This window comes from Sabethes cyaneus, chromosome 3 (genome assembly GCF_943734655.1).
Source record: "Sabethes cyaneus chromosome 3, idSabCyanKW18_F2, whole genome shotgun sequence".
Taxonomy (NCBI): domain Eukaryota; kingdom Metazoa; phylum Arthropoda; class Insecta; order Diptera; family Culicidae; genus Sabethes; species Sabethes cyaneus.
In genome coordinates this window covers 251,991,282-252,018,454 of record NC_071355.1, presented here as the reverse complement: position 1 = coordinate 252,018,454, position 27,173 = coordinate 251,991,282, and the positions used below count along the sequence as shown (strand labels likewise).

Genomic DNA, 27,173 nt, shown 5'->3' with positions numbered 1-27,173 from the left:
ACCCAGGTGCCGTATAATTGCCAAAAAGTTAATTTTTTGTTTTCTAAATATGATGAATTTGCGCATAGAGCAAACTTATGGCCGAATACCATTCCTTTAACGGTAAACCAATAACTCAAGATTGTGCTCGGTCGGGTAAACAATGTTCTATCGAAAGGCTCTCGTGAGAACACAGCCTGTTGATTGTTACCGAACCATTGGCTGTTAAAAGTTCTGAACCGGAGCGAGATAGCCAGCGCAAGCAACGGTCGGTTGATAGCGGCAACGACGAGCACATACGACGGGCAACGTAATCAGCCAGCAGCGCTGGGACTTCGAAACTTTATACACATGGATTTTGTAAAGATGAACAAAACAATAACACCTCGGACTTTCCGGGCTTGGCCTCGGGCGCAGTCAATCTGCTTGTTGGATGAGTCCTTTATCAGCTGTCGGTACACACTGTCGGAAGTCAGTTGAATCTCAACCACACCAGAGGCAGCATCCTCCGGTTCGGGAAGTATCCAATCGATTCCCTCGACGGGACCGCGGGGAAACAGTGCAGTAAAGGTTACAGTTTTTGCATCTAAAGTATGCAGAACGGTCGGTGACTGTGAGAGATACAATAAAAAAGCAAACGAAATAGGAAGTGTATCGAGTTTTATATTTACACGTGCTTTATTTCACTGTCCGTTCGGGTCAGCGTGAAAATGTCGGCCAATTGTGAGATTACTATTACTAGCCCTCAGGAGGCCAACACCAAGAGCAGTCTGATTGTGGTTTCCAACAGATTACCATTCGTGCTGAAGCGGGATGCCATAACGGGCCAGCTGTGTCGGCATGCCAGGTGAGTGAGCGGGAACGAAGACTTAGAGGCAGTGTGCATAGCAAAAAATAAACACTAGAAATATTTTTACCAAAAAAAAATAGCAGCTTCTAGCACCAGCTGTTTTAGGTGCATGCGAATTTTATTGAGTTTCAGCTATCCTTTCGTTGGAATAATCTGCTGACTACTGTACGGTTGTATAATTGAAAATTGTTACCGATAGTTTATTTTGTCAAATTAAACATAACCTTAAACTGTTCTGTTATTTTATTTCGTCGATGAGTGCAACCAATATTGAAACAGATTATCACTTTATATCAGGTTTTGAAAATATATGTTGATTCGTTTAAATATTGATTGAATATCTGATGATTTTCTTAAATCAACTTCTTAATGCTGTTTCGAAAAGCCATTTTGCTAAAAAAAATATATTTTCATCCTCTCTGAGGATTACTCAGTTTTCAAGTCTAAAAATTTATCAGGACTTAGCTGCGTGCTTTTTTATGTAAAAATGTATATAAATATTCAACAATCGATTTAAACTACTCAAAACTTATTCATTTTAACTGATGATTGGTGTTGAACTACAATAGAACAATAGAAAAATTGCACTGATCAGAGAAAATATTCGTCTCAGAAGACACTTTTATCAGAAATTGTAATTTAAGACAAATTTGTTTTGCAGTTTCGATGCACTATCAGTATTAAATGGAAAGTGTCACATTTTCAGGCAATTTTTGATGTAGGAAAGCTATAATAGAATATTGAAAACCTTTAGAACAAGTGAACAGATTTAGCATATTTATATTTACATTTACAGCATATTTATAAATACACTCTCAGTTCAGACTGTAAAACCTAATAAACTGTTCACGTTAGATTAGATTAGATCAGTAATTGCCCTGTACTCTAACAGCTGCCTGCGGAGTGTGTCGATAAAGGAGCTTCAAGTCTTTAAAGACGTTTAAGCCCAAGGTTTTGCATACGTTTCTATAAAAAGAACCAAACATAATAGTCTCCTAAATTTTGCTCTGGAAAAAGCAGCAGAAGTTTCAAAATTCTGGGAATTTTGATCTATTTTTTTATTTTGAAGTCTTCCGGTCACGGTTTGATACGACTTGTTGCACACAGAACATCACACACCGTGGCTTTGGGTTAATTCAACACTTCAGCTAATTAAGGCGAAGGTTTTCTTTGCAAGAGTGGAAAATTGGTTCGTGACTTGCTCCGGTGACGTCACACTATGCTGTAAACAATTTGTCTTATTCTGATAAAAAATGCCTACTCTGATTCTAACACGTCAGTGAAATTATAAATTTTTTTGGACATTCATTGTGCTTTCATAATTTCCTAAATCTCAAAGGTAATTTCAATCAAATTTCGTGTTTGACGGCAACAAATCGATTATCTTACGCCCTCAGGTCACTCGATCTCTATTGTGAGATTCAATGATAATAGTTCGATTACTTCACGCCTTAGCTGTTCATATTACTGTACTGTTGGATAGTAATTTTTGTGGTGAACCCATGTTGTTTGACTTAATCATACGCTACCTTGAAATCTATTAACAAATTGCGCGTCTGCAAATTGAATCCCCAAAAGTTTTCGAATATCTATCGTAAGGTTATTAGTTCTTTGAGAACGCCCCTTTGGAAAACCATGCTGGTATTTGCCAGCAAAGATTTCCTGCTACGGTCTTACCCTGTGGACAAGGATGTGGGAGAGAGTTGTGTTTGCTGATGTTGAGGCTGTGACCTATGTATTTGCTAGAAAAGTACCAACCAGGTATCAAAGTAATAATCAGGTAATCCTTTATCGTCCCATAGCCTAAGGATTATTTGATGCATTGCACAGCACAGCTGTTCGCTTCCATCTTTCAAAAATTCGGCACGTATACCATCGTTCCCAGCTGTTTTTCCGTGTTTCAGTTCTTTGACTGCTTTCATCATCGCGCTCAAGGTTGGTGAACCCTCACACGTTCTCAGTGCTAACATTCTTTGGGGCGACTGTAGTAACTAGAATGGTGAATGGTAAACTGACACATCGCAGTCGCAACCAGCTCTTTCGTCACTAACTGGCACTCAACATGATCCATTCATGAAGCAATGGAACACATCTGCAGCTTACTTACTTACTTAATCAGCTTTAAGCCATGGTTTCCTCTGCTGTACGAAGAAGTCGTCTCCATTCCAATCGGTCCATGGCCGCAATTCGCCAGCCACCTAGTCTGCGTAGGGCCCGCAGGTCGCCTTCCACTTGATCGATCCATCTTGCTTGCTGCGCGCCCCGCCGACTCGTTCCAGTCGGATCGTTATTGAGAACTTTTTCAACCGGGCTGTCGTCCGACATCCGCACGACGTGCCCAGCCCATCGCAGCCGACCGATTTTTGCGGTGTGAGCGATGAGTGGTTCCCCAAGCAGCTAAGCAGCACTTAGGGTGCGTTGGTCCTCCACGAGCATAGTCCATGTCTCATGGCCGTAAAGGATTATCGGTCTAATCAGCGTTTTGTAGATTTGTTAACTTCGTGCGGTGGCGAATTTTGTTCGATCGCAGCGTCCTACGGAGTCCAAAGTAGGCACGATTTCCTGCCATAGTGCGTCTTTGTGTTTCTCTGCTGGTGTCGTTGTCTGCGGTAACCAGTGAGCCCAGATACACGAACTCTTCTACTACCTCGATTTCATCACCGTCTAAATGAATCCGGGGAGGGAGGTCAACACACATTACTCGATCCATCGTCGCCTTGACCAATCGCGTTAGTTTATCCGGAAATCCGTAGTAGTGCATAATCTGCCATAGCTGATCTCGATCGATCGTGTCATACGCCGATTTGAAGTCGATGAATAAAAGAATAAATGATGCGAGGGCACGTTGTATTTGCGACATTTCTGCAACACTTGCCGAAGCGCGAAAATCTGATCCGTGGTGGCACGGGCACCCATGAATCTCGCTTGATATTGCCCCACGAACTCCTTTGCAAATGGTGATAATCGAGGACATAAAAGTTGGAAGAGTACCTTGTAGGCGGCGTTCAACAGTGTGATTGCGCGGTAATTACAACAATCCAACTTGTTGCCCTTTTTGTAGATCGGACACACACGATGCCTTCCATCCACTCCTCCGGTAGCAGCTCATACTCCCAACTCTTGACAATGACCCAGTACAGCGCTCTAGCCAGTGTGTCACCACCGTATTTCAGCAGCTCACCGGGTAGCTGATCAGCCCCAGCCGCTTTATTGTTCTTCAGCCGACCGATCTCTTCTGCTACCTCCTGGAGGTCGGGGGCTGGTATTCTGTCGTCTTCTGCACGTGCTCCAAGATCTATTGCCATATCGTCACCTTCATGTTCAGCTACATCGCTGTTAAGGTGCTCGTCATAATACTGCTTCCACCTCTCGATCACCTCACGTTCGTTCATGAGAAGATTACACATCTGCAGCTGAATATCTGATAAGTGCTGGATAAAACCGGACTTTTGTCGTAAAAACGTAACACCTTTACGACACAGGACCGACTTCCGGCAGAACTCTACAAGCACGGTAAAGAATTCCTTGCAGTGGCAGGGAGGAGAAGAAACTACCGGAGGAACGGATGGAAGATGTGGTTTGCCCGATCTATAAAAACAGCAATCTGCTGGATAGCTGTTGTCGCGTCAATACGCTGGTCAACGCTTCCTACAAAGTGCTCCCCCAGATCGTGTTACGCCGTCTTCCTCCAATAGTAAGATATTTCGTAGGGCAATATCAAGCGGGCTTTATGGTAACGTTTGTGTTTTGGTCAGCGCGTTAGTGGTATATATTATTGGCAACTACAGTGATACTACAAATTAAACTTTCATACTCGGACAAATCGTCCAGAAATGTCGGGGGTACGGGCGTACCCACGCATCATGTTTTCATGAATTTCAAGGCAGCATAGGATTCAATCGAGCACGAACAGCTATGATAGTTAATGCACGATAAATAATTTCCGCATAAAATTACACGGTTAATCTAAGCTACTCCAGAGCAATTGATGTTCAACGAACGTGTTTTGGTGGCACTCTCGAGTTTCCTCGAGTCGCGCAGAGGGTTACTGCAAGGGAATAGACTGCCCTGTATGGTACTTAACATCGCTATCGAAGGTGTAAACCGGCGAGCCGGCATCAAAATAAGAGTCACACGTTTTAACAAAAGTTGCCAACTGCAAGGCTTTACAATCGACTTTGATAGAGAAGCTTTACGACGCGTATACATCATGATCTGCAATCACTGCTTGGAGAGACTCCTATCGTATATCTGGTGTATTGTTAGGCTACGTCGAAGGGATACCAGGCGACAATGCGACGAAAACGGCACCCTTCAGCAACTCCACTGGCACCAGGAACAATGGGGCCAAACGTGCGAGATGTCTCGTCCAGGTCCACAGTGACTCCTGAGGCGCCTGGGTAATTGGTGACGAGTGACCTGAGTTACCAAGTCAAATGGAGACGACTGCTTGAAACAGCACGAGTAGGTAGTCCGGTTCAAGGAAGTTGGAGCTCGGGAATATGGTAGCCCTTCGGAAAATAAAAAAGCAAAGCCTAGGTGCTATATTCCGTTATCGGAACCTGACCTTCTGTTTTTATTCGACAGACTTCGTAGCCAGCTATTAAAGTGCAGGACTATTGCAAGGGCAGTGCTACTCTCCCAGGTGAAATTCAAAAAAAAAAAAAAAAAAAAAAAAATACGGGCCAACTGACTGCTCAGAACCGGAAATGCTACGATATTCCTTTCCGTTCTGTAGGATTTCAGATGGCTTCCTCATTTCTTCCGATAAGTTATAGTACAGTAAAGTTCCTCTCTTTAACTCATGGAAGCGCGAATTCTCAGGAATCTATACGCCTTCTTACCTTCAGAACCTTGATCTTGTAGTCGTGCTTCTGCCGTTTTTCGTCCTGCACAAGAATGTAGGCCTCCGATCCAACCACACGGTGGACCGTAGAATTTGATATCTTGCTTGTAACACCAAACACCGATGTAGGAAGAGAATTTGGCGAAATTGGCAACAGAAACCACTCCATCCCCATATTTCTTGGTGAACCTCGTCTCGGACAAGAGACAATGGATCTTTCTTGCGTGCGATTCTTTCTATCAGCAGTGCCATTTTATAGGGACCACCGAGACCTTCTGTTGCAACTCAACTCGTTTACCCATCGTCCTCATCAAAATCCATTCAGCATCTCTAATCGCACAGTTTACTCATCGAAGGCAGGCCACTCATCAGTGCAAAAACGCAATTCCCTTTTGCTTCTTCCCAGCAAGTCAATGCTGGTGGCTGTCGTTTTGACTTCCTCCAGAATTGATGTGTTGCTGGTCATAAGGGAGGTGACCACAGCAGGACCTCCCTACAGTACCGGTCCAGCTGTCAAACATATCACTCTCGCTTCTAGTTTATCCTTTGCAACTACTTAGTGTGCTTTCAGATTGGAAGGTTTGTTATCTGGTCCCCTGCCTTTTTCGCTTGCCGGAGATGTCTTCTTCTCCTTTTCCGGCTATTTTGACTTTGCTCCAAACTTGAATACTTGCTTCCCATCTCCGCCGGAACTTTCTCTATCCACGCTTCCATTTGCTTCCTTTTGACGAACTCCAAGCTGAAGCCATTCTATAATCGGTATTTCAAGGCGGTTACCAACCCGTTGTAGGGCTCATGTAGGTTGGACAAAATAAAAGAAGGAACGGTACACATACCTAATAAGCGTAGCTTAAGTGACCTTCCCTTACCTAATTTTCCACTCGTTCGCATCTTGTCCCACTCTGTTTGGATGCTATAAACATTTTTGTTTCATTACTTTCTTCTGCAGTCAGCGTCGATTGTAAAACACTATAGTTATAAAAAATTGAAACAATCGCCGCTAGTCAATAATTTTTCAGTGGATAAACCATACTCGATAGACGACTTGAGAGCTAACAGTTTTTGGCGAGATGCTCAGTTTCCGTATTCCATCCGGTTAGCCATCTTTCTACATCTTCGTAGAAACCTTTGTTGTCTACTACTTTCGTCGGTTTGTTTTAGTCCTTCGGTTTGTAGGAATTCTATAGTTGATGGTCGAAGTGAATACGTCCTATACAAACTCTCCAGATAACAATTGCCAACAACGATACGCAATGTTCATTCTTCTATTCTGTATGCAGTGCGTCACAAAAACCGAATCTACATTCAACAATGACCCTAAAGTCCGTTTACGTAATTTAGAATCGAAAATCTCCGTCATCGAGCACATTGACGTAAACCAGACCAACAACAGAACAACAGGAGGACTGGAAAGTTTCGCATAACAAATGGCATTATCAAAAGTATAGCAGACACCTTTAACCCGCAAAGAAAGCAGAAAGATTTCAACCGTACAGCCACAGGCGAATCCATAGTGACGCTCAAAATGCAACAATTTAATTTGTGCCTTTCTAATTCAAACAATACTTTGAAAGTATACGTTAATTAGACATCACCTTCTAGGAAACTTCCTACAGAACACGATGATGTATATTAGTCACATGTTTATTTTTTTATGTTTGAGTGTTATAATGAAAACAGTAATTCTGTCTTCTAAAGGACATATTTTCGTCACAACCGGCAAAGCTTATCATTTTGCGATAGTCTCCTGACGAGCACGTATGGCACAACACGTATCACGTGATTATCAGCTCAATCAACAGTGTTCTTGCTTCGCGAAGCCCCTCTTATCAGTTTATGACATCTTAAAACAAAACTATTTCCCCGTTCATGTTTACTACTCCACCTCAGTGTTATTTGTAGATTTGTTATGTGATTTTCTTTCCTCTCCGTATAAATATAGCTAGCCTTATATAAAGGCCAAATTGAATGATCCTAACGGTACGTCATATGTGCCATTTTTGCGCACTGGATTCGCATTCCTGGAAAAAATTGATAACAACAACACCGTCGATCTATTACCACATTGTACCCAACGAATGTCTAATCAATTTTGTCTTTTTTTTTCTTCTCAAACTTTCAGTGCTGGTGGTTTGGTGACGGCCGTGGCACCCGTCGTGATCAAGGGCAAAGGTCTGTGGGTCGGCTGGTCGGGTATGACACTGACCGAGACCGATAGCATTCCGGAGTCCGATCCATCGGATCGCACGCCGACGGCCGGTCTGCTGTCGGAACAGGTCGTTTCAGTCAACGTGGAACCGAAGCTGTTCGATGACTACTACAATGGCTGCTGTAACGGAACCTTTTGGCCGCTGTTCCATTCGATGCCCGGACGGGCCACGTTCTGTGCCAACAACTGGCGGGCATACTACGAGGTGAACAAAGAGTTTGCCGCCCAAACGATTGAGGCCCTGGAGCGATGTTTGAAGCAGAAAAAGAATCCCGGAATTCCAATCATCTGGATTCACGACTACCACCTTATGCTGGCAGCAAATTGGGTTCGTGAAGCGGCCGAAGAGCGAAACCTTCCGTGCCATTTAGCGTTCTTCCTGCACATACCGTTTCCTCCGTGGGACATTTTTAGACTGTTTCCGTGGTCCGATGAAATTCTGCAGGGTATGCTTGCATGTGACATGATCGGTTTCCACATTCAGGATTATTGCCTAAACTTTGTGGACTGCTGTCAGAGAAATCTTGGCTGTCGCGTAGATCGTAAAAATCTACTAGTCGAGCACGTCGGCAGATCGGTAAGAGTCAGACCGTTACCGATCGGAATCCCCTTCGATAGGTTCGTAGAACTGGCAAAAAAGGCAAAGCGTGTTATCAAAACCAAACAAAAAATCATCCTCGGTGTAGATAGGCTGGACTACACGAAAGGACTGGTTAACAGATTGAAAGCTTTCGAAGTGTTACTGGAGAAGCATCCGGAGCATCGGGAAAATGTTAGTTTATTACAAATTTCTGTGCCCTCCAGAACAGATGTTAAGGAATACCAAGAACTTAAGGAAGAAATGGATCAGTTGGTCGGACGTATAAATGGACGCTTCACAACCGCAAATTGGTCTCCCATTCGCTACATCTTCGGTTGCGTTGGACAGGAAGAGCTGGCCGCCTTCTATCGGGAAGCATCGGTCTGCCTAGTGACGCCACTTCGTGACGGTATGAACTTGGTCGCCAAGGAATTCGTTGCTTGTCAGATCAACGAACCGCCTGGAGTGCTGATCGTATCCCCGTTCGCCGGTGCCGGCGAAACAATGCACGAAGCGATGCTGTGCAATCCGTACGAGATAGAATCGGCCGCGAAAGTGATACATCGGGCCCTGACGATGCCCGAGGACGAGCGTTCGCTGCGGATGGCGCGGTTGCGAAGGCGCGAGATGCAGCAGGACGTCAACAACTGGATGAGACAGTTTTTGAAAGCGATGGATTCGCTGGAGGAGGATGACATCGGTACGACCACCATGCAGCCAGTTTCGGTGGATGATTTCGATGAGTATCTGTTGAAGTAAGTAGAGTTTTTTTATACTTATCGCCACAGTTTAAGAGCTTGGGCAAAATGTTTTCGAAAGTCATATAACCAGCTCGAGATCCCAACCCTGAAGTTAGCTGTAGGGGGGTAGGCAAAGGTCATTCTCCAAAATTGTACAAATTAGATTGAAAGATCTGAAGTTTTATGAAATTCTGTTCACGGGTATAGTTCATGGACTTATGAACCAAAACAATATTTAACAACATTGAGGTCTCCTATTTTCTCAGAAACTTCAGTGGAAATAGACATTTATTGCAAAAACGCATAGAGTAAGAGGGGCAAAAGTGCGATTCAATAATTTATGCAGGTTCCGCGTAATTGAATCTATTAGCTTGAATCTAGTGTTATATATTATTATCAGGAAATTATTATTTGTAATCAGATTCCCTCCCTCGTTCCTACACATGACAGATTTCGGTGAGGGTGTGTATCCCTTACGAGATTAGTTTACCTTCTCGTAAAACCTACGCGTGTCATTAGCTCGGAATAGTTGTTCTCATTCTTCACGACCTCTGTCCTCCTTCTAACATTGTTTACTCCTCAGGATCGTGGTCAGCTTTGTTTGTTGTGCGTTGGTATTTGACCAAGTTCTCCCTAGTTCTCTCTACCGCTTGTTGGCATTGTCTAGTGTGACGCCTTTTCGATTGCCGAGCGTACTCTGTCCCAATCGTCTTCGAGGATTGAAGCACATAACACTTCAGAAGAAGGCAGTGCCTTATCCAGTATTTGACGTGCTGGTATATGGTTGGCAGCTTTGACAGCGCACATATACTGCTAGTAGGTGATAATCAGATTCACTATCCGCACCCCGTAGGAAACGTATGTTCGTGATGTTAGAGAAGAACCGGCCATCTATGATAACATTGTCAATCTGATTCATTGTACGTTAGCCAGGTGATACTCAAGTGACTTTGTGGATATCGTTGCGGGGAAAAAGGTACTTCAGATCACCAAAGCGCGGGAAGCTATGAAGTTTATACATCATTTCTTCCATACCGACTTGGGCATGCATATCCCCGATGCCCCGTGACGACCAGCTGTCGTACGTGGGCTCCAGCCGCGCATAGAACTCTTTTTTTCTCATCATCGGGTGTAGGCAGTACATATTGATGATGCTGTAATGGCTAAGAAACGACCTTTTATCCTCAGTAGACTCGTCCTCTTGTTGTTCGCCTTCCAATCTACCACGCGATCCTGTATTCTCCCTTCACTACAAAGCCACACCTTGTCTTTCCGACAGATCTTCTGCAGTATCACAATGCCGAACTTTTGGGGTGCGTTTTAGCAGCACCCTGTCACCACCCACGAAATTCAGCGATCTGCAGTTCCAAGTACCGAGTCTCCATTTGTCGTTCTTATGTCGGTCGATGTCGAATATTCCGATCCGTATTTGCTTGATTCCCCATGCTACTGAGGCTCGTAAAGGAGTTGCAATCTAAGCTTCAACGACGAGACATTACGTTTCTTAATTCAACCGCCCACTCCGGATCAGACGCTGTCGTGAACCGCTCCTAACCTGGAGTTCAGGCGCTCACTAAGTTGACAAATGTAGAGCTGACATGGGAACAGACGCTCCCGTCATTCGTATGAGTGCCTCTTTTCCTGTCCGTATCTATGTCACCTTAGTTTCAACCGGCGTTATATCACTAGGAGGTAAAAATAGGAGTCCTCTGCGAGGAAATCACACCTGTCAGGCAGAGCCGGCAATACAGCGTGCGAGGCCCTGTACAGATTAAGCAGCGTGGCGTTTTTCTATGCCAGAAGGGAATTGGCTTAAAACGCCACAGTGACAATCTTCTTTTGGGACAGACTTCGATTGGTGTCACGGTTTACGGACTGCTCAAGCCCATTGATGAAGTTGGCCTAGATAGTTGTAACCCGGTGCCTCAATTCGGTCCTACATGGCTAATAAAAACAATGACTTTTTGGGATTTGAGTTATATACTCGGTACGGAGTGAGAAGGAAACTTCTGAAGATATGCCTAGATAAAGCAAGAGCCCCGCGATTACAGAGCAGATGCGCTGAACTTTAAAGTTCAAAGTTACAAAGCGGCAGGTGTCGACATCATCCAATATACTTTAAATAAGAAAGAGCGGGACTGTGTCCAGTTAGAAGTCCTCTGAGTGTGCGTAGTTCACTGTTTAACTGTTTAGTCTACAACCCTGTATTTGATTCCAACCAGATGCTTTCTTAACAGCATCATCTAGGTGGGCAGCCCAGTTCAGTTATAGAATTATTCCTACATTACTGAAGCCCAGCCTGACAGTTAGACATCAGAATAGGGGGAATAACGATGTTTTTTTTTCGCATAGTGAATGGTATAACGACTATTTTTGTATGGTTTCCTTTGGTGGCATAAGCAACAGTCTCATAACTAAGCTGCGATAGCTTGTTAATGAATGTGACAGCCACCAGAACTACTTGTGGACTTCCTTTCATCGCCAAAATCGTGAGCGACGTCTCTCCCAATCATGGTATGATTTCTCTGCTCGAAAACATTTCTTGAATCTTGCTCATTGTTGTGATCGATTTCATTTCGAAGGAGGGCCACACATGATTACACCACAACCGTAATAATTAATGCGAAGGGCATGTTATCGAAAGCACCTTGAATATTAGGGAAAACACTAAATACCGCCTCTTGATATTTGAGCGTTTTCTCGATTAACTTTACTACACAGTGCAATGCGGTTTCTGCAGATTTACCGTGTTGGTATGTATGTTGATTTTCATGCCACGGATTTTTTTTGAAAACTCATTGCGGATGTAGTTATCCGCGTTTTTCTCCATCAACTTGAGAATGCATGATTTTCTCTTGCTTATCTACTTTAGGTATGCCTTTAGATATCTGCCTACTTTCTGACAATTCCTTGGGATATGTCCCAACGTGAGTCCGGGAGCTTGGAAGTTATAACGCGGTCCATTTTCAGTAAGGAAGTGGGTAGAATACCATCCGGATCTGGTGATTTTACTGGAACAAGAGCTAAGTGCCCATTTAATCGAATACTCGAATCAGCGTGCATCAGCGTGAAACAGCGAGGCCTAATTCATCGATTAATTCTTAACACTTTACACTCTGCATTTAAATTAAGGGGGAAAGAAAATAATGCAAATCATGCAAATAATTCTGAGCAGCCAATTGTGTTATATACAGCCAAGGATTGTCCACTACAATTTTTGACGTTTTCTCCAGTCATCACCAACCGCGAGGCTCCCTGAAGCACGAGGCTCTGTGCGACCGCAAAGATTTGCCGGGCTAAACGCCGGCTCTGCTGTCAAGGCTTATTAGTATTCCCTAGTCCTCGCATCGACCTATTCTATATGCAATAAGCGAAGTAATTTTCTGCTTTTTCAAAGTGAGCCGATTGGTGCAAAATATACCTAACGTCCATTATGCTCGTCTTCGCTACCTATTGGGTATGTTGACCAGACGTCCCGGATTTCAATGACTTGTCCCGGATTGTCCGGTGTCCCGGAAAGTGTTTGACATTGTTTTTATATGCCGGTAATATGTCCAAACGCTACAGGTGGGACATATTTTCTACTAAAAATTTCAACACGTTTTTCAAAACGTTCTTCATTTACTAAAAATGGTTGAAAACAGTACAGTCTGCTGAAAAATTATTGTAATGTTGTATTAAGTTGCCTCTAAATAAATTTGCTATGAACTACACAACCGTCAAGGCACTTTCCTACGTCCTAATATGTCGGCAATCACCGACAGTGTAAGGTTTAATAGGGAATTAACATGTGGGCTTTATCGAACCTCGCGTCACTACGAACCAAATTTTTACCATCCGACAGATCCTGCAGATTGTATAGAGTACAATGTGTCCACGAAACACACGTTAATTGACTTCAAAGCCGCATACGATACTGTCAATCGAAGCCAGCTGTGGTAGATAATGCAGGAACCCGGCTTTCCGGACAAACTGGCGCAACTGATCAGAGCTAATTTGGAACGAGTGTTTCTTGCGCATCGCGAATACATTCCCGAATCTCTTCTACAGATTCATTCTACGCCAAGCAGAAAGCGGAGTCTAGGAGGATTGGGATTAAAATAAATGCGTCGAAGATCAATTACATGAACTTAAGAGGCTCAAAAAGAGACAAACCGTAGCCTTAACGGCGACGAACTTCCAGTGGTAGCTAAGTTCGTGTATTTAGATAACAGGCACTGCTTGAAGAGATTTCCATCGTACATTTGGCTAAAGTCGGTAAGCTACGGTGGGCTGAACACGTCGTAAGGCTACAGGACGGCAGTACAACGAAAATCGTTCTCTTCAGCAGCATCACCGCAACCCGGAACAGGCGATCGAAAACGACGTGCTGCTTCTGAAACGTCTGGAAAATTGGCGATTGGCCCGATTGACCCAAGATTTGACAAATTAGCCGCTCAATATGTCCCGCATTCAACCAGAAAAAATCTGGTCACTTTACTATTGGGCTACATTTTCGTAGAATAACGTTTTTTAATGAAAATTTAAACAACATTTACAAAAAAATTATAAAAACTTCTGAAATTCATTTTTTTTTTGTTCTTGGCTTACGCACGAACTATCGAGCGATCATTTGCCGTCGTTTATCGTTATCAGTTATCGAGGTTATCGACTATAATAAATCAATTTGCTTTTCATACCTGCTCAGGATCTACGAAGTAGCTACTAGATGTTCCTCCGCCGGAACCAGTATCGGTTTTTGGGAAACCAAGATCTTTTTCTTCACTTTCATGTTGAATGCGCCTTACTTTACTATTACATACGCGTTCCAATTAGAAATCCCACAGCACAAGCTACGGAAAATATACTTGCGCTATATCTCACTGATCGCACTGATCACTTTACTTACACCGATAAGAAATCGCGCACCACTAAACGCACTTTCACTACTTTACTAATAAAACTTGGCGGTGCCACACAGATTGCCATGAATGGCGCGATCATCAATCACTCACTCACACTCACCCCATTTGCTTCGGCTTTTACCGTTGCTTTTCCTTCTGCGTCTGCCAGAAACCCACGCGCTAAGCTGCAATTTCACTAGAATAGCCCAATTTTTTCAATGGCCAACTTTATCCCCCCGCTAACTTTTGCCTTTACCACCAACTGGCTTGATTATGACTCGAGTGGCAACTTTTCTTCATCTCACTGCACACCAGAAATTTACTAAAATCACACTTCAGTCGAATCGCGGGTCGAACACGTGTAATCTGCTCCCGTTCAAATCGCCTTACACAAAGGCAAAGTTAGTCAAGTTTCCAGGTGTCCAATGCTTATCTTACGACTCCACTAACGCACTTTAGTTGGACTAAACTCTGAAATAACTAGTCTTTCCGCAGACTCAGCTTCACCACGAATAGTGCTTAGCACACGCGATACCCGTCTATACCGTTCGAATGATCGGCTTGAACTAGAACTAGAACTTGAATGAAATGCAAAACGTGAACGTACGAACGAAAAGCCTTCGTGTGCATGAATGCATGAATAGAAAATAAACCGTTATGATTCAAACTACCAGTTCGAACAGTTTAGCTATGCTGCTGAAACTTTGTTCAAAGTAAACTGTTCGAATTTTCTTTATTTTACCTCCCTAAATTAAGTAAAACTTGATACTTTTTATCCCAGCTCTATACTATACTCTATACTCCAATATCGCACTGTACTTATTATCCTACTGACTGACTTTATAAATTTTCACTCACGTACAGCTACGTCGGATACAATCACAAACTGGCCCTGCTGCTGGATTACGACGGTACTCTGGCTCCGATCGCGCCCCATCCGGATCTGGCGACTCTGCCGCCGGAGACCAAAAACGTACTTCAACGGCTGTCCAATCACTCCGACGTGTACATTGCCGTCATTTCCGGTCGAAACGTGGAGAACGTCAAGAAGATGGTCGGTATCGAGGGAATAACCTACGCCGGAAACCATGGGCTGGAAATCTTGCACCCGGACGGCAGCAAGTTCATCCATCCGATGCCGATCGAGTACGAAGACAAGGTCACCGGATTGCTGAAGGCACTGCAAGAGGAGGTTTGCTTCTTTTATTAGTAAAAAAGTATTTATCAAAATTAATATTTACCTGATTTTTAATAGGTTTGCCACCACGGCGCCTGGGTGGAAAATAAAGGGGCTTTACTGACGTTTCACTATCGTGAAACACCGCTGGAGCTGCGAACGGAACTAGTTGAAAAAGCCCGCCATCTGATAATTCAGAATGGATTCCGAGCCACTGAGGCGCACTGTGCCGTGGAAGCGAAACCTCCGGTACAGTGGAACAAGGGCCGTGCATCGATCTACATTCTCCGCACGGCGTTCGGTGTCGACTGGAGCGAACGCATCAAGATCATCTACGCCGGTGATGACGTGACCGATGAGGATGCCATGATGGTATGAGAAATTACTTCCTAAATTAAAATATGTAAATGATAACCACTAACAATTTGTTCCAAAACCAACAGGCACTGAAGGGGCTGGCAGCCACGTTCCGAATTACCAACGCGCAGATCGTCAAAACGTCCGCCGAGCGGCGTCTTCCCTCGACCGATTCGGTGCTGACGATGCTGAAATGGGTCGAGAAGCACTTTATGCGCCGCAAGCCGCGATCGAACAGTTTAACCTACAAAAATCGGAAACGGGATTGCGTCAAGATGCAGCTAGCATTCGATTTGGTGCCCAATATAAGTCCGGCAAACAGCGCGGCGAACAGCTCCGACGAGCGAGATTAGCCGGAGAAGAAGAGCACTACGGTCGAAGATGCTAGGAAATGTTTTGTAATTTTATTTAGTGTTAGTAATTTTCATGTTGATTTCTTTTAAACAAAAATTTTAACTGTACGTTATAATGCTTGTTGCTAGATTATCTGTAAATTTTATCGAGCGTTAAATATAAGTAGAAGTTAGCGAGAGCTCCCGGTTGGTTTCTTTTGAATCCGAAAACCTTTAAAATGCGTCACGTGAGAAATTATTTTCTTTATTACATTGATTATGCGTTACAGGAAAATTATTGTACAAAAGGATTGGTTGCTGACACAGAATAAACCACTATCGTTCACAATCGAGAATGTTTTAAGCTTTCAATTGCGCCTCTGGCTGCGATAAATACGTTTGCGAAACGAAACTAGCTTTGGACTAATATATACACGTTACTTAGTAGACTAACTAGTAAAATCACTTATCACTTCGCTCTCGTTAGGACACGGCTGTTTCGATATTCTTACTTTTCACCTAATTCTTACACGTTGCTGTGCGCTACAACTAACCAGGATATTATAAAGTAGAACAGGAAAATGGGATAAACGGCTAGGGCTTTTCTGTTGGCCGGTTGACTATCTCCGAGAAAGATAATAGATGCTGTAGGTAGAAATATGATTCGTAAAAATATGAAACGAACTCCCAGAAGTCAAGTAAAAGCAAACGCGAACAAATTTACTTACCATAAGTTGCCCACCCGAAGCCAAGTGCCGAAATCAGCAGCCTCAGAACGAACAGAAAAGCGGTCTGCTCTGCCACTAGGATGATTCTGCACAGTATCAGTGCCATGGCACAGGGTGTCAGGCAGTACCCCAGAACACAAACTGACTGGAAGAACGAGCTAAAACAAACGATAGAATGTAAATTAACCGCAAATAACAACAGACCACCTTCGTACGTACATATTTCCTCCCAGCAGCTTGGAGTTTAGTGTCACAATCATGGCACCGATCCAAACGATAACGAAAACCTGCGCAAACTCCGGTCCGCCATCGTTCATGTCGTCTGCCGACCCTTGCAGAATGGTGGCCATGAAGGTGCACAGAATAAGTGGACCCCACAGGTCCCAGTCCCGCAGGAGGGTGTTTTTCTGCTTCGGTATTAGGACGTGGTAAAATTTAACACCGACAGCCTTCACGTCACGAAGCTGGTGCGGAAATCGAAAACTTATAATAATCTAATGCCTTTTATTCACTAGCTAAGCAGTACTCACGAATGTGTCTTTGATGGGTTCATCCAGGGTACTGAAATTGGGCGCACCGGGATCCGTTGTGTTTCGACTGGTTGAAGGAATGGCCATTTGACCTTCCATCGATTCCGTCGCCGAAGCGTAATCATCGTAGAGCTGCAACAAAGAACACAAATAAGCTACTGGTTCGTTTGCGTAGAGAACTACTTTACCTCTAGTTTGGCTTCCGCTGAGGACATGGTTATCAGGTGCGTGCTATCACTATTCGTCCATAAACGTTGCCGATCACTTACTTTTACAAGTTTATCGAAAGAACACTAGAAAACTTTTACCAAAAATCTTTACTATAGTTGACTGCAACTGCAAATGTCATCATCAAACATCATCATCATCATCGACTTTCTTGTGCTTTGACAGTTTGTTATTTTGATGCCGTGCGTGGCACAGTGTGCCCAGTCAACATCATTTTCAATGAATGGGTGTCTACTTGGGTGTCCATAAATTTATAAATTTTGAGATGGAGTAAGTTCTGTACTTGTTTATCTGCAAGAATTCACAAACCATGCAAAGGTAATTAAGGTTTATTGTAAAAACTTCAAGTCTAGAACAGAAACATTACTATAGCACTGCTAGAATTAGAAGCAAGGAAGATTTTTACAGGCAGATGTTTCAATGAACGCGGAATGGTGGATCGGGCAGATTTTTTATACGCAGAATGTTGCTTAGTTTAGCAATAACGTGGACCCCCGTTCGTTTGACCATTTTTAATCTGAACACTTTTTAATTTGAACCCCGTTGGTTTGCACGACATGCAAATTAAAAATGGTTCAAACGTCATTCTCAACATGACATCACTTGTTTATGCAGACAATGCACATAAACACGATTTGTTTGTACTGACCTAGCGTGTTTAATAGGTTTCACATTTCGTTTTCCTAACGATTAAAATAGAAATCCGATCGGAAAATGCAATATTCGCACTTGCAACTGCCAACTAAAACAAACCACCAAAACAATAACAAAGAGCAGGGCGGCCAGTTTACACAGGTTTCAGCATATTTCGGGTTACCAGTTGTTCAAATTAAAAAGTAACCCCGTTAGTTTGCATGAGGAATCGTTTAAACGAACGGGGGTCCACTGTATTATCGTGAAAGTTTCCGCACAGATTTAAGTCGCCCCGCAGTAAGTGTTTTTTTTTATCAACGAAAAACATGTTTGGGCCAAACCGGTCAAACAGAATGTTGTTGTGCGTCTACGCGACTGTCAGCGTTATTCTAACAGTTTTCATAAGGGTTAACTGTTGATTGCAAGCAAGTGATCGCTTGCACACGAGTTCATGTGCAGTCAAGACTCAAGAATAGAAAACCCCCGTAAATATCTTTATGAAAACATCATTCTTTTAACATCAACAGATTGGATCTAGCTCAGCGGTTTTTAAAGCTATTGAGAGAAACGGCTTTCCCAAGAAACATTTATGCGCTGATTAAACATTTTAGCAGCCATTCTCAGGTAACCAATAAGCATTAGTATAAGCAGTAAATCAATCGTTTATTAGCATCCCTGGCGTTTTATACTGCAGGTTGCTGTTTATCAGCCTTTTGACTGCATAGCATAACTGTTGTAAATTGGCATCTACAATTCTATTTAAATTCTTCTTGTAGGTAACTACAGGTCGGACTCGGATTCGATGCAGTGCATGCGGTGAAAATTTTTTGGCAACTCTATATAAAGTTGCCAAAAAATTTTCACCGCATGCACTGCATCGAATCCTCTATATAATCGAATCAAGAAAAAGAAATTTTTTCAATGTTTTATATACATAATTTTGTGTTTTTTTTATTTATAAAAGAAAAATTTTATTTTTGGCTCTCACCTTAAAGGCAGAAAATACCTTTCTTACATTAAAAATGAATATGAATATACGACAATTCCGCAGAAAAGCTCTATCGAAAAAAAATCGACCCGATTTTATTCAAACTCGTAATTTTTGAAAATAATCAGACATTTGGCCCCTAGAATGGCCTTTTTTGAGTAAGGGTGCTCCCAAAAACACAATTTTGACCTACCTTCCTACCTCAATATTTTGTTCTAGAAAGCCCATTAAAATACCTTTCATTTGCTGCATCAACGCTTTAAATCGGTCCAGTGGTTCAAAAGTTATGAAGGAAGGTAGGTAATAACTGCATTTTTGCAACCACCCTAATTCAGAAAAGGTCACTCTAGGGACCATATAAAAACTTATTAGTTTAATTACTTTCAAAAAAGAAAAAAATAGAGCGAGCTTTAACAAAATCGGTGCAATCGGATTGTTTAGCAGAAAAATCCGCTATTAAGCTTGTTTATGTTTGTTGAGTGCTTATTTTATGCAGCTTGGATCGCCTTAAACCAACTCGTAAACAGCAATTGCTGGAAACAAGGCGCACAGAGGTTTTATAAAGGGCGATATAATTGCTTAACAAGTTTTTTTTCTGCCTCAAACGAAATAGGTTGTATAAGTTCTCCAATTTCGGCTGAATAAGTATTGTAGAATTGTTTACATAAATTTTATTCGATGCATATTCAGCTATGGGTGAATAATAATGGCTGCTAAAATATTTAATCAGCGCATAAATGTTTCGTGGGAGGGCTGTTTATTAAGATGACAAATCGTTTATTCAGCTAGTATAGTACAATTATTGAGAATATTGACGGGTTGTGGAGAGGTTGAAGATGCGTCTAATCTGCCTGTGACACTATTATGTGAAGCAGTTGATTTACAGTGCATTCGTTGGTTGCTTAAGCACTTATAGAATACAGAGCCTACCACCTGTGTTCAGAGTTAAATCAGCTGTGACCAAATCAGTAGCATTTTAATTCAGCTTAGGTTGAAGTAGTACTTCGATGAACATCTCAAGAGCGACATAATAGAACGAGATAAAACGGAAGTTAACGTAGGAGTACCGTGCCGGCTCCTGATCTCGAAGTGGTCCGGCGAGAAATCGGTCAGCTGAACAATAATACAGCCGTCGGAAAAAATCGGCTCCCAGCAGAACTCTACAAAAATGGCAAAGAATCTAGCTAGTGGTTCTTGGTCATTTTTGTAGAGCTCTGCAAGTGGCGGCTCTTCACTGGATAATTTTAAGGATTTGGAAGGAGGAGAAATTACCGAAGGAATGGATGAAAGGTGTGGTGTGGTCCTATCTTCAAAAAGGGCAATCGACTCGATTGCTGTAATTACCGCTGCATGTCGCCTACAAGGTGGTATTGCCGATTTTGTTCCGTCGTCTATCCCCAAGAAAGAGAGAATTCATAGGGTTGTGTAGTAAAACGTTGGTTACAAGGTTTTGAATTGTCTCCGCCAATTCAATATGCTATTTCCAACTGCTCGAAACTCAACAAACATTTTTGTTTAAGAGCAGCTTATTTAACTATTGTATTGCTAAAACCAATGGAACAAGCACGTGATAAACAGCAAAAATGTTCCTTGGGAAACCTTACTTCGTAAGTTCACCTCTGAGCAAAATGTTTACATTAGGAGTGATAACACTCCACGTCTTTGGACGGATCGGTGACTGATACATAGCCGCTTCCAAATATGTCGAAAATTCAACCAAGGTTGAATTGTGCTATGTAAGCACAAATCGATCTCTTGTACTCTCATGGAACTGGCATATGGAAAGTTTGTGAAGATTTGTGCAAAGTATTGTCTATCCTTTGTACTCTTTAACAAATCCCTATTCTGCTTCACAAATAGAACAAACTTGGGCAAGTGGCAGCACCGTTTCGCGTGCATTGCGAATTCTATACCACAAAGTGACATTGCCGAGGGAACGGTCTATTGTTTGGAATACATACAGAACAAATAACAGAACAAACATACAGAAGTTATAAAAGTAAAATAATTGATCTACTGGATTCAAATATACAAAGAATCAAAAGGTAAATTAAATAGGAGGTTTAGGAGGAATGCTGGTGTACGTGTACGTACTAGGTTTTAAGGCTAATAATATCGTAGGATCAACACCCTTGTAGATCCCAGAGGGACCTTTTTGTTAGGTGCCGGCCTTTCCGGATAATATCTTCCACAGGCAATTCCTTGGTGAACTGCATGGCCGATTGCCTTCCCTAGCAGCTTCCGCGCCAAAACAACGATCAACACTGCAACTGCATCATCTGTGCATCCGCTACTGTGGATATTGCTAAAAGTCATCATCTACGGTGGTCATTGCTGAGAAGATCAGCTTAGCCGTTGCTGAATCATCTGTTACAATGTCTGTGACCATCAGGTCAACCATTTTAATACGAAAAGCCAACGTAGACGTCGGTAGCAGAATCCGGATTCTAGTCTAGTTGTACACTAGCCAAAAATGTACGCAAGTAGCTCAGATTAAACTGAAATATGCCTTTTCCATATACAATAGCATTATCCTAAATTTTACATTCTCTTGCTCGGACCGAACTCGAACGGAGTCGTCAACCCTTGTTATTTCGTGGCTTTGAAACAACATCCAGCGTCCAGGTAAAAGGTAAGATTTTCTCTTTGGTAAACTTTTCATTCGTGATAATTGGTTGGCTTCAACAGTGCTGTCCCCGAGTGAAGTTACGTGCTTGTATTAATTTAGTTCAGACACACGCCCAATTACCCATCTGCATTTCCCCTCACCATCAGGCGGGCTTTATGGGGATCCGTGCAACGTGCCCACGCATCATATTTTCGTGGATTTCAGGGCAGCATACGATATAGTCGAGCGCAAACAGCTATGATAGATGATGTACGAGAACTGGAGTGAGTGATGGACTACGGGCGCACAGAGTGCTGTGACAAGATGGTGGACTGGCCTGTCGCTAAAACTAAAAATAAAGCTATCGTGAAATGTTTGTCGCGGGCCGTTATTGCTCGCTCTTTACCGATGGAAAAAATTTTACTATCGAGCAGCACCACAATCACAAAAAAAAAAATCTTCCTCGAAGAACGGATAAAAGTGACCCAAGCAATGTATTAGAAGCCGCGGCTGTCCCATTTGATAAAACCCCATTTTACAAGTTTTTTGACGAAAAGAGAATGATCTTCCAACAAATAGAAATTCAATCGGATGGAGTATTCGGTATAATCCATGTTGGAATAAAGAGCCAGGAGAAACCGCCAATATTCAGGTATACCTGAAATCATCTTTTCTGTAATCCATTATGGATAACCTTCCGAAATAAGGCGGATACACGGGAGGCGAGAACACATTCAGGCACCTTTCTATTTTCACTAACACTTTCATAGTTTATTTAAAGATTTTAACAATTTTGGCGACGTAAATTCATAAACAAAAATAGCACTGTTCGACAGCATATTTTTCAATTAAGCTTGTTTAGAAATTGAACTCGTCAATTACCACATTTGATCACGCTGTTACTTTCTTCTCGATCCATTTGAGCATATGATAAACCGACCGAACCGACGGAATGACGTAGTCCGCGTTGGTTTCGACGTTTGCCTTCGTGGTAACGCGGAAGGAACGACCGCAGCCTTTAATGGCCTTCATCACATCCTCGTCGGTGGTGTCGTCCCCAGCGAAGACGACTTTTCGGCTTTTCCAGTTTTTGTCGAAACTCGAAGCGAGAATATACTCGGCAGCTAAGCCCTTATTCCACGTGATCGGTGGCTTCCCTTCCACGGCAGCGTGGGCCATGTTTGCCCGGTACCCGTACGATTCAATTATTCGTTTCGCATCAGCTTCCAGTTGTGGAACTAATTTTGGATCCACCTGACGGTAGTGGAAGGTGAGCGATACCTTCTTGTTCTCTACCCAGGCTCCGTTGTGTGCGAGCTGGTAAAAATAATAGGAAGGTTGTGAAAAAAATCAAAGATCAGATTAGATTTCATCGGTTAACCTCCTTTGTCAGCTGATCGACCATCTTGACGAAGTTATCAGCCACCTCTTTCGGGATGCCTTGATTGTGTCTCGTGCCGTTGGGATAAAGCACCTCCAAACCGTGATTGCCCGAGTAAATGATGTTATCGATGCCTATTTTTGCTTTCACGCCATCAACATCTCGTCCCGAAATAACCGCTACAAACACATTCCCACTGTTGGCAATGTTACGCAGTGATTCTCTCATTTCCGGCGCCATGGCAGTCAGGTTCGGATGGGCCGTTATTTCCGCCAGTGTTCCATCGTAATCGAGAATTAGTGCTATCTTTCGGTCGTCACCGACGTAACTTTAAAAGGAAAAAGTTTAAAAAAATTGATTTTGATCTTAGAAAAAAAAAACTAAACTGAAACTAACCTTCCGAGATACTGATCGAAATCTTCCAGTGACATGTTATCAGCAGCAGCGTCGACTTTGAAGTGACTTACGGTGCGAGCCGTCGTCTCCCGCTCCGATGCGCTGGAGGCGAGGCAAACAGACGACAGCAGATACCGGCTAGAAAAAACAATCAACAGCAGCGCAAAATTTCTGATTGCTGTCTCACTTGCCATAGTTCCCGGTTGTAGATTGGAGAATTAGCTAGGATTCATAAAACTATACACAGACAAACAAACAAACAAACAAACCGACGAGCACGAGATTAGTTCTGTCGCGAGTGGCGTTCGGTTCGAGTCAGGCCTGGCCGCGCGCCGGGTTTCGATGAAAACGTGAATCCTACTGAAAATTTGGATGCTCATTGATGGCTGATTGCTCGGTCGGTCGAACATTTTTGCCCGTTAGAATATTTTTTTGTTCCTATTCTTATCATCTCTCTGACCTGATTGTTATTTATTTAGTCTATACAAATTCAAAATACATAGATCATCCATTCAGCGGTTGGATTGAATACCTTTATAAGTTTTGAAGTAGGGTAAACGATTATAATTTTAGTTAATTTTTTATTTGTGAATACGAAGAGGCCAGGTAATTAAACTAATTAAATCATAACCAAAATTATTTTAACCGCAACTCAATTTCTTTTTGGAAAATTAGAATTGTGTGGAACGATTTTATGTGTAGACCATAATCTGTTTGATTTTTGTATTATTAGTGATTTTTTCTCGGTTTTCTATGTTAACCCTGACATACATTTCATTTGTTTCTTGTCTTGCACTGAGTCAATATTGAAATAAAATTTTCAACCAGATGATGACTCACGTAAAAGAGTTACTTAATTGTTATTTGATAGAGATAGAGAATTGTTACTAAAACATCTCTCATACTGCTTACTTGTTGTACATTATTAAATTTTTACGTCTTTTATGTCACTGATCGATGCATTCAACCAGCTTCATGTAATTCCTAATGAAGCACCAAATCGTGTCGCCCGAGTCCCGTAAGCAATTGTCGAATATGAGCAACGCAATTGGGGAGGTAATTTTCCGAGAAACCGGTGTCGAATCCCTTCATATTGCGCTGTAGCCATCATCGACAAAAGACGGCGGATAATTTTTTTCTGTACTAAACCAAAGTTGAAGGCCCTCGTATCAATGAACCTTCGCCAAAATGCTGCACTTACTGTAGGAGCCCGCTTGGTGAAATCTGACACCTTTATATCTCGTTTAGCAACAAGCTAGCCAGCCAGCCAACCGACAGGGCCTGATTAATGACGACAATTTTTACCACCCAATGACGCCATATCAACTGCGGCTGTTTTTCCGATCATAAATTATGAGGTGGGAAAGCCGGTTATATTTTCGCCACCCAGTCACTGATGTTTCTCCACACTGGTTAGCAAGCACGAATGCTGCTCTGCCTTATCTCCGATGCACAAAATAATCGAAAGAAATGATTGTCGCTATCTCAGCACCATTAGCAAGCTTTATTTTGGCTGAGCTGGGTTTCAGAGAAATATTTCTGGCATACTGGAAAATCGTTTGCACGTTGAGAGCCATCCAAAACATTGCTTGAAACTAAGGAAATTACTATGAAAATAAGACAAATTTAAACCGGAAACAAATGCGATCCACCTCTAGCTACGGTAGAATTAGGCACGCCTGATTGGGTGCCATTAACGGTAATAGTGATAAGACCTTGGAGCGCTAACCCAAGCCAGGCGCTGGATTTTTTTTTTGACATTGATTTGCATAATGCTCATCCGCAGCATGCGGGTGAGAAATCAAGGTGAAGCATGAAACAAATGTCGTATGACAAGGTACAGGTTGTAGGTGTGGGTGTGATGATATTGTGAACTTTTCGGGTTATTGTACAAGACTTTTTTAACGGATGTTTGGCTGCGTCATCGAATAATTATGAATGAAAGAAGTTATCCGGAAAGAGAACTCAATTTTACTTTATTAATTTAACTCATCCTGCGTGGGCGACGTCACCGCCGTCATTAATTTCTTCCAGAAATGGATGGACTTTTAGAGGTATGATCTTATGATTATGAACTGTGGTTCTACTTCGATTACAATGTACGAAAGTAAATAAACAAATCGCGGCATCGCGACAACGAATCCTGAGAGGTGGAGTACCATTTTTAAAACAGCTCACGTGTGGTTGTTTGCTAGTTGTTTTGACGGTTACGAGATATAAAAGTAGGTCGTCTCGGCTAAACAGTTAACTTCGAAATTAAGCGTACATTCAAAACAGATTGAAATTATTGGAATATAATTATGCGAAGTTTTGAGTAACTAAAATGGCACAGTTCCGAACAACCTTTCCCATACCTTAGGCAATCGATTAGCTAGAATACGCAATCAAAACCATTTTCTCATTTCACTTCTTGATAATAGATTTTTAATTTCGGAATACGTACAATTTCAGAATTTAATATATGTACAGTGGAATAACATAATGTTGTGTTCGGCAAGCTTTAGGGGGAAAAGAAAATTAATTGGAACACTCCACCCTCCGCGGCGGGGTGAATTTGTTTACTACCATAGCCAAACTGAAGTACTTGCGACGGCAGCGCAGTGCCAGCTGCCGTCGCATGTAGGTTTTACTGTACACATCCTAACCATAATAGATAGCTTTCCTCCTACAGTGGCAGTGGTTTTCCATTGCAACTTACGATTGGTAATGATGCTAATATGATGACCTTCTAAATATTGATGGTGCACATCTGATAAGTAGTTCGTATTTCCTATAACGCTCTTATCATATTTTTTTGTAAATCAAAGTACACAAAGATAATAAATGTTGTTTATTTCTGCGTCAAACATTTAACAAATGATCAGTTTGAAAATATTAAAGTTTGCCTTATACAGGAATTACACAAAATGATCGGGACCAGCAAAATTTTGACAAAATTCAAATGATCATAATGTCGTTTTTTAAATATATTTCGAGACTTGCAGTAGTTAGTGATCATCCGATATATGATTATTTGGAAGTATGTCAAAAACTGATTTTTTTCATCGCAGTTACCGAGATCTCGTTATCTGTTTTGCGGACTATCTCTAGAACTACCACAGTGGCAACTTTAACCGATCAAACGAGTCCCTCCCAGGCGCCACACGTGTGTGGCACAGCAGTAGGGATGAATTTCTAACTGGTCATCGCGCCCGCGAAGGTCTTCGCTACTGGGCCCGGGTAAGATTTGCCGCGAATCCTCAAGGTTCCACGAGCGTCCATGAACAACAGCGCGTTGGTGAGATTGTCTTTGTCGCTCAGATATTTTGGTTACCCCATGGAAGTAGTCCTTAAAACCGAGATTGTATAGCCTCAATTATATTTAGCCAGCAGCTAGCATAAGGATTTCATATAATTAAAACTGTTTCCGAAACTGAACGAACGGGAGCGTAAAACAACGATCGCAGGCAGTAGGGATCTCGGAAACCACCAGGGGCACTTTTGATAAAACCTAAGTTCCTATTAGCTTTGGCAATGATGCTCGAGTAAGTATCTCTGAACGATGTTAGATCATGAAGACCTTCCGAACATCGGCATACACAAGCTTGCAAGCATGAGGTAGCGCTAGTGTGGGTGGCAAGGGCAGCGGTATGCCTACAACGCCGGACACATCGATGAACGGCCCAGCGTTACCAGGGCGATGGAGAAGAATAGAGACGCGGTACCCAAAGTGGTAGCAGCATCACAGC

At 42.5% G+C, this 27,173-nt stretch overlaps 3 protein-coding genes across 3 annotated transcripts; 1 reads left to right on the top strand and 2 right to left on the bottom strand.

Annotated features, from left to right (window-relative positions):
- Positions 1-476: 476 nt before the first annotated feature.
- Positions 477-16,171, top strand: LOC128744505 (uncharacterized). Its single transcript, XM_053841566.1, has 5 exons — positions 477-826; positions 7,798-9,219; positions 14,952-15,279; positions 15,343-15,636; positions 15,708-16,171. Exons 1-5 carry the CDS (start codon positions 690-692, stop codon positions 15,972-15,974), a joined length of 2,448 nt encoding a protein of 815 aa, XP_053697541.1. The 5' UTR covers positions 477-689; the 3' UTR covers positions 15,975-16,171.
- Positions 16,172-16,202: 31 nt separating this feature from the next.
- Positions 16,203-17,549, bottom strand: LOC128744507 (protein YIPF6). The gene is made up of 5 exons (XM_053841568.1): positions 17,400-17,549; positions 17,212-17,343; positions 16,901-17,145; positions 16,682-16,839; positions 16,203-16,598 (listed from the first exon to the last, which is right to left on the bottom strand). Exons 1-5 carry the CDS (start codon positions 17,424-17,426, stop codon positions 16,480-16,482), a joined length of 681 nt encoding a protein of 226 aa, XP_053697543.1. The 5' UTR covers positions 17,427-17,549; the 3' UTR covers positions 16,203-16,479.
- A 4,819-nt stretch (positions 17,550-22,368) lies between these two features.
- On the bottom strand, positions 22,369-23,746 carry LOC128744506 (uncharacterized). The gene is made up of 3 exons (XM_053841567.1): positions 23,446-23,746; positions 23,050-23,377; positions 22,369-22,985 (listed from the first exon to the last, which is right to left on the bottom strand). The coding sequence occupies exons 1-3, from the start codon at positions 23,637-23,639 to the stop codon at positions 22,560-22,562; spliced, it is 948 nt and encodes a 315-aa protein (XP_053697542.1). The 5' UTR covers positions 23,640-23,746; the 3' UTR covers positions 22,369-22,559.
- Positions 23,747-27,173: the final 3,427 nt, after the last annotated feature.

Bases quoted from the DNA above. Each gene is read 5' to 3' on its own strand.
- LOC128744505 (XM_053841566.1), top strand. From the start codon at position 690: ATGTCGGCCAATTGTGAGATTACTATTACTAGCCCTCAGGAGGCCAAC. The intron at 15,280-15,342 runs GTTTGCTTCTTT...GATTTTTAATAG, and splicing joins TGAAGGCACTGCAAGAGGAG to GTTTGCCACCACGGCGCCTG. The intron at 15,637-15,707 runs GTATGAGAAATT...CAAAACCAACAG, and splicing joins CCGATGAGGATGCCATGATG to GCACTGAAGGGGCTGGCAGC.
- LOC128744507 (XM_053841568.1), bottom strand. From the start codon at position 17,426: ATGTCCTCAGCGGAAGCCAAACTAGAG. The intron at 17,344-17,399 runs GTAAAGTAGTTC...TCTTTGTTGCAG, and splicing joins CAGCGGAAGCCAAACTAGAG to CTCTACGATGATTACGCTTC. The intron at 16,599-16,681 runs GTAAGTAAATTT...TTCTACCTACAG, and splicing joins CTTCGGGTGGGCAACTTATG to CATCTATTATCTTTCTCGGA.
- LOC128744506 (XM_053841567.1), bottom strand. From the start codon at position 23,639: ATGGCAAGTGAGACAGCAATCAGAAATTTTGCGCTGCTGTTGATTGTT. The intron at 23,378-23,445 runs GTTAGTTTCAGT...TTCCTTTTAAAG, and splicing joins TTCGATCAGTATCTCGGAAG to TTACGTCGGTGACGACCGAA. The intron at 22,986-23,049 runs GTTAACCGATGA...TATTTTTACCAG, and splicing joins TCGATCAGCTGACAAAGGAG to CTCGCACACAACGGAGCCTG.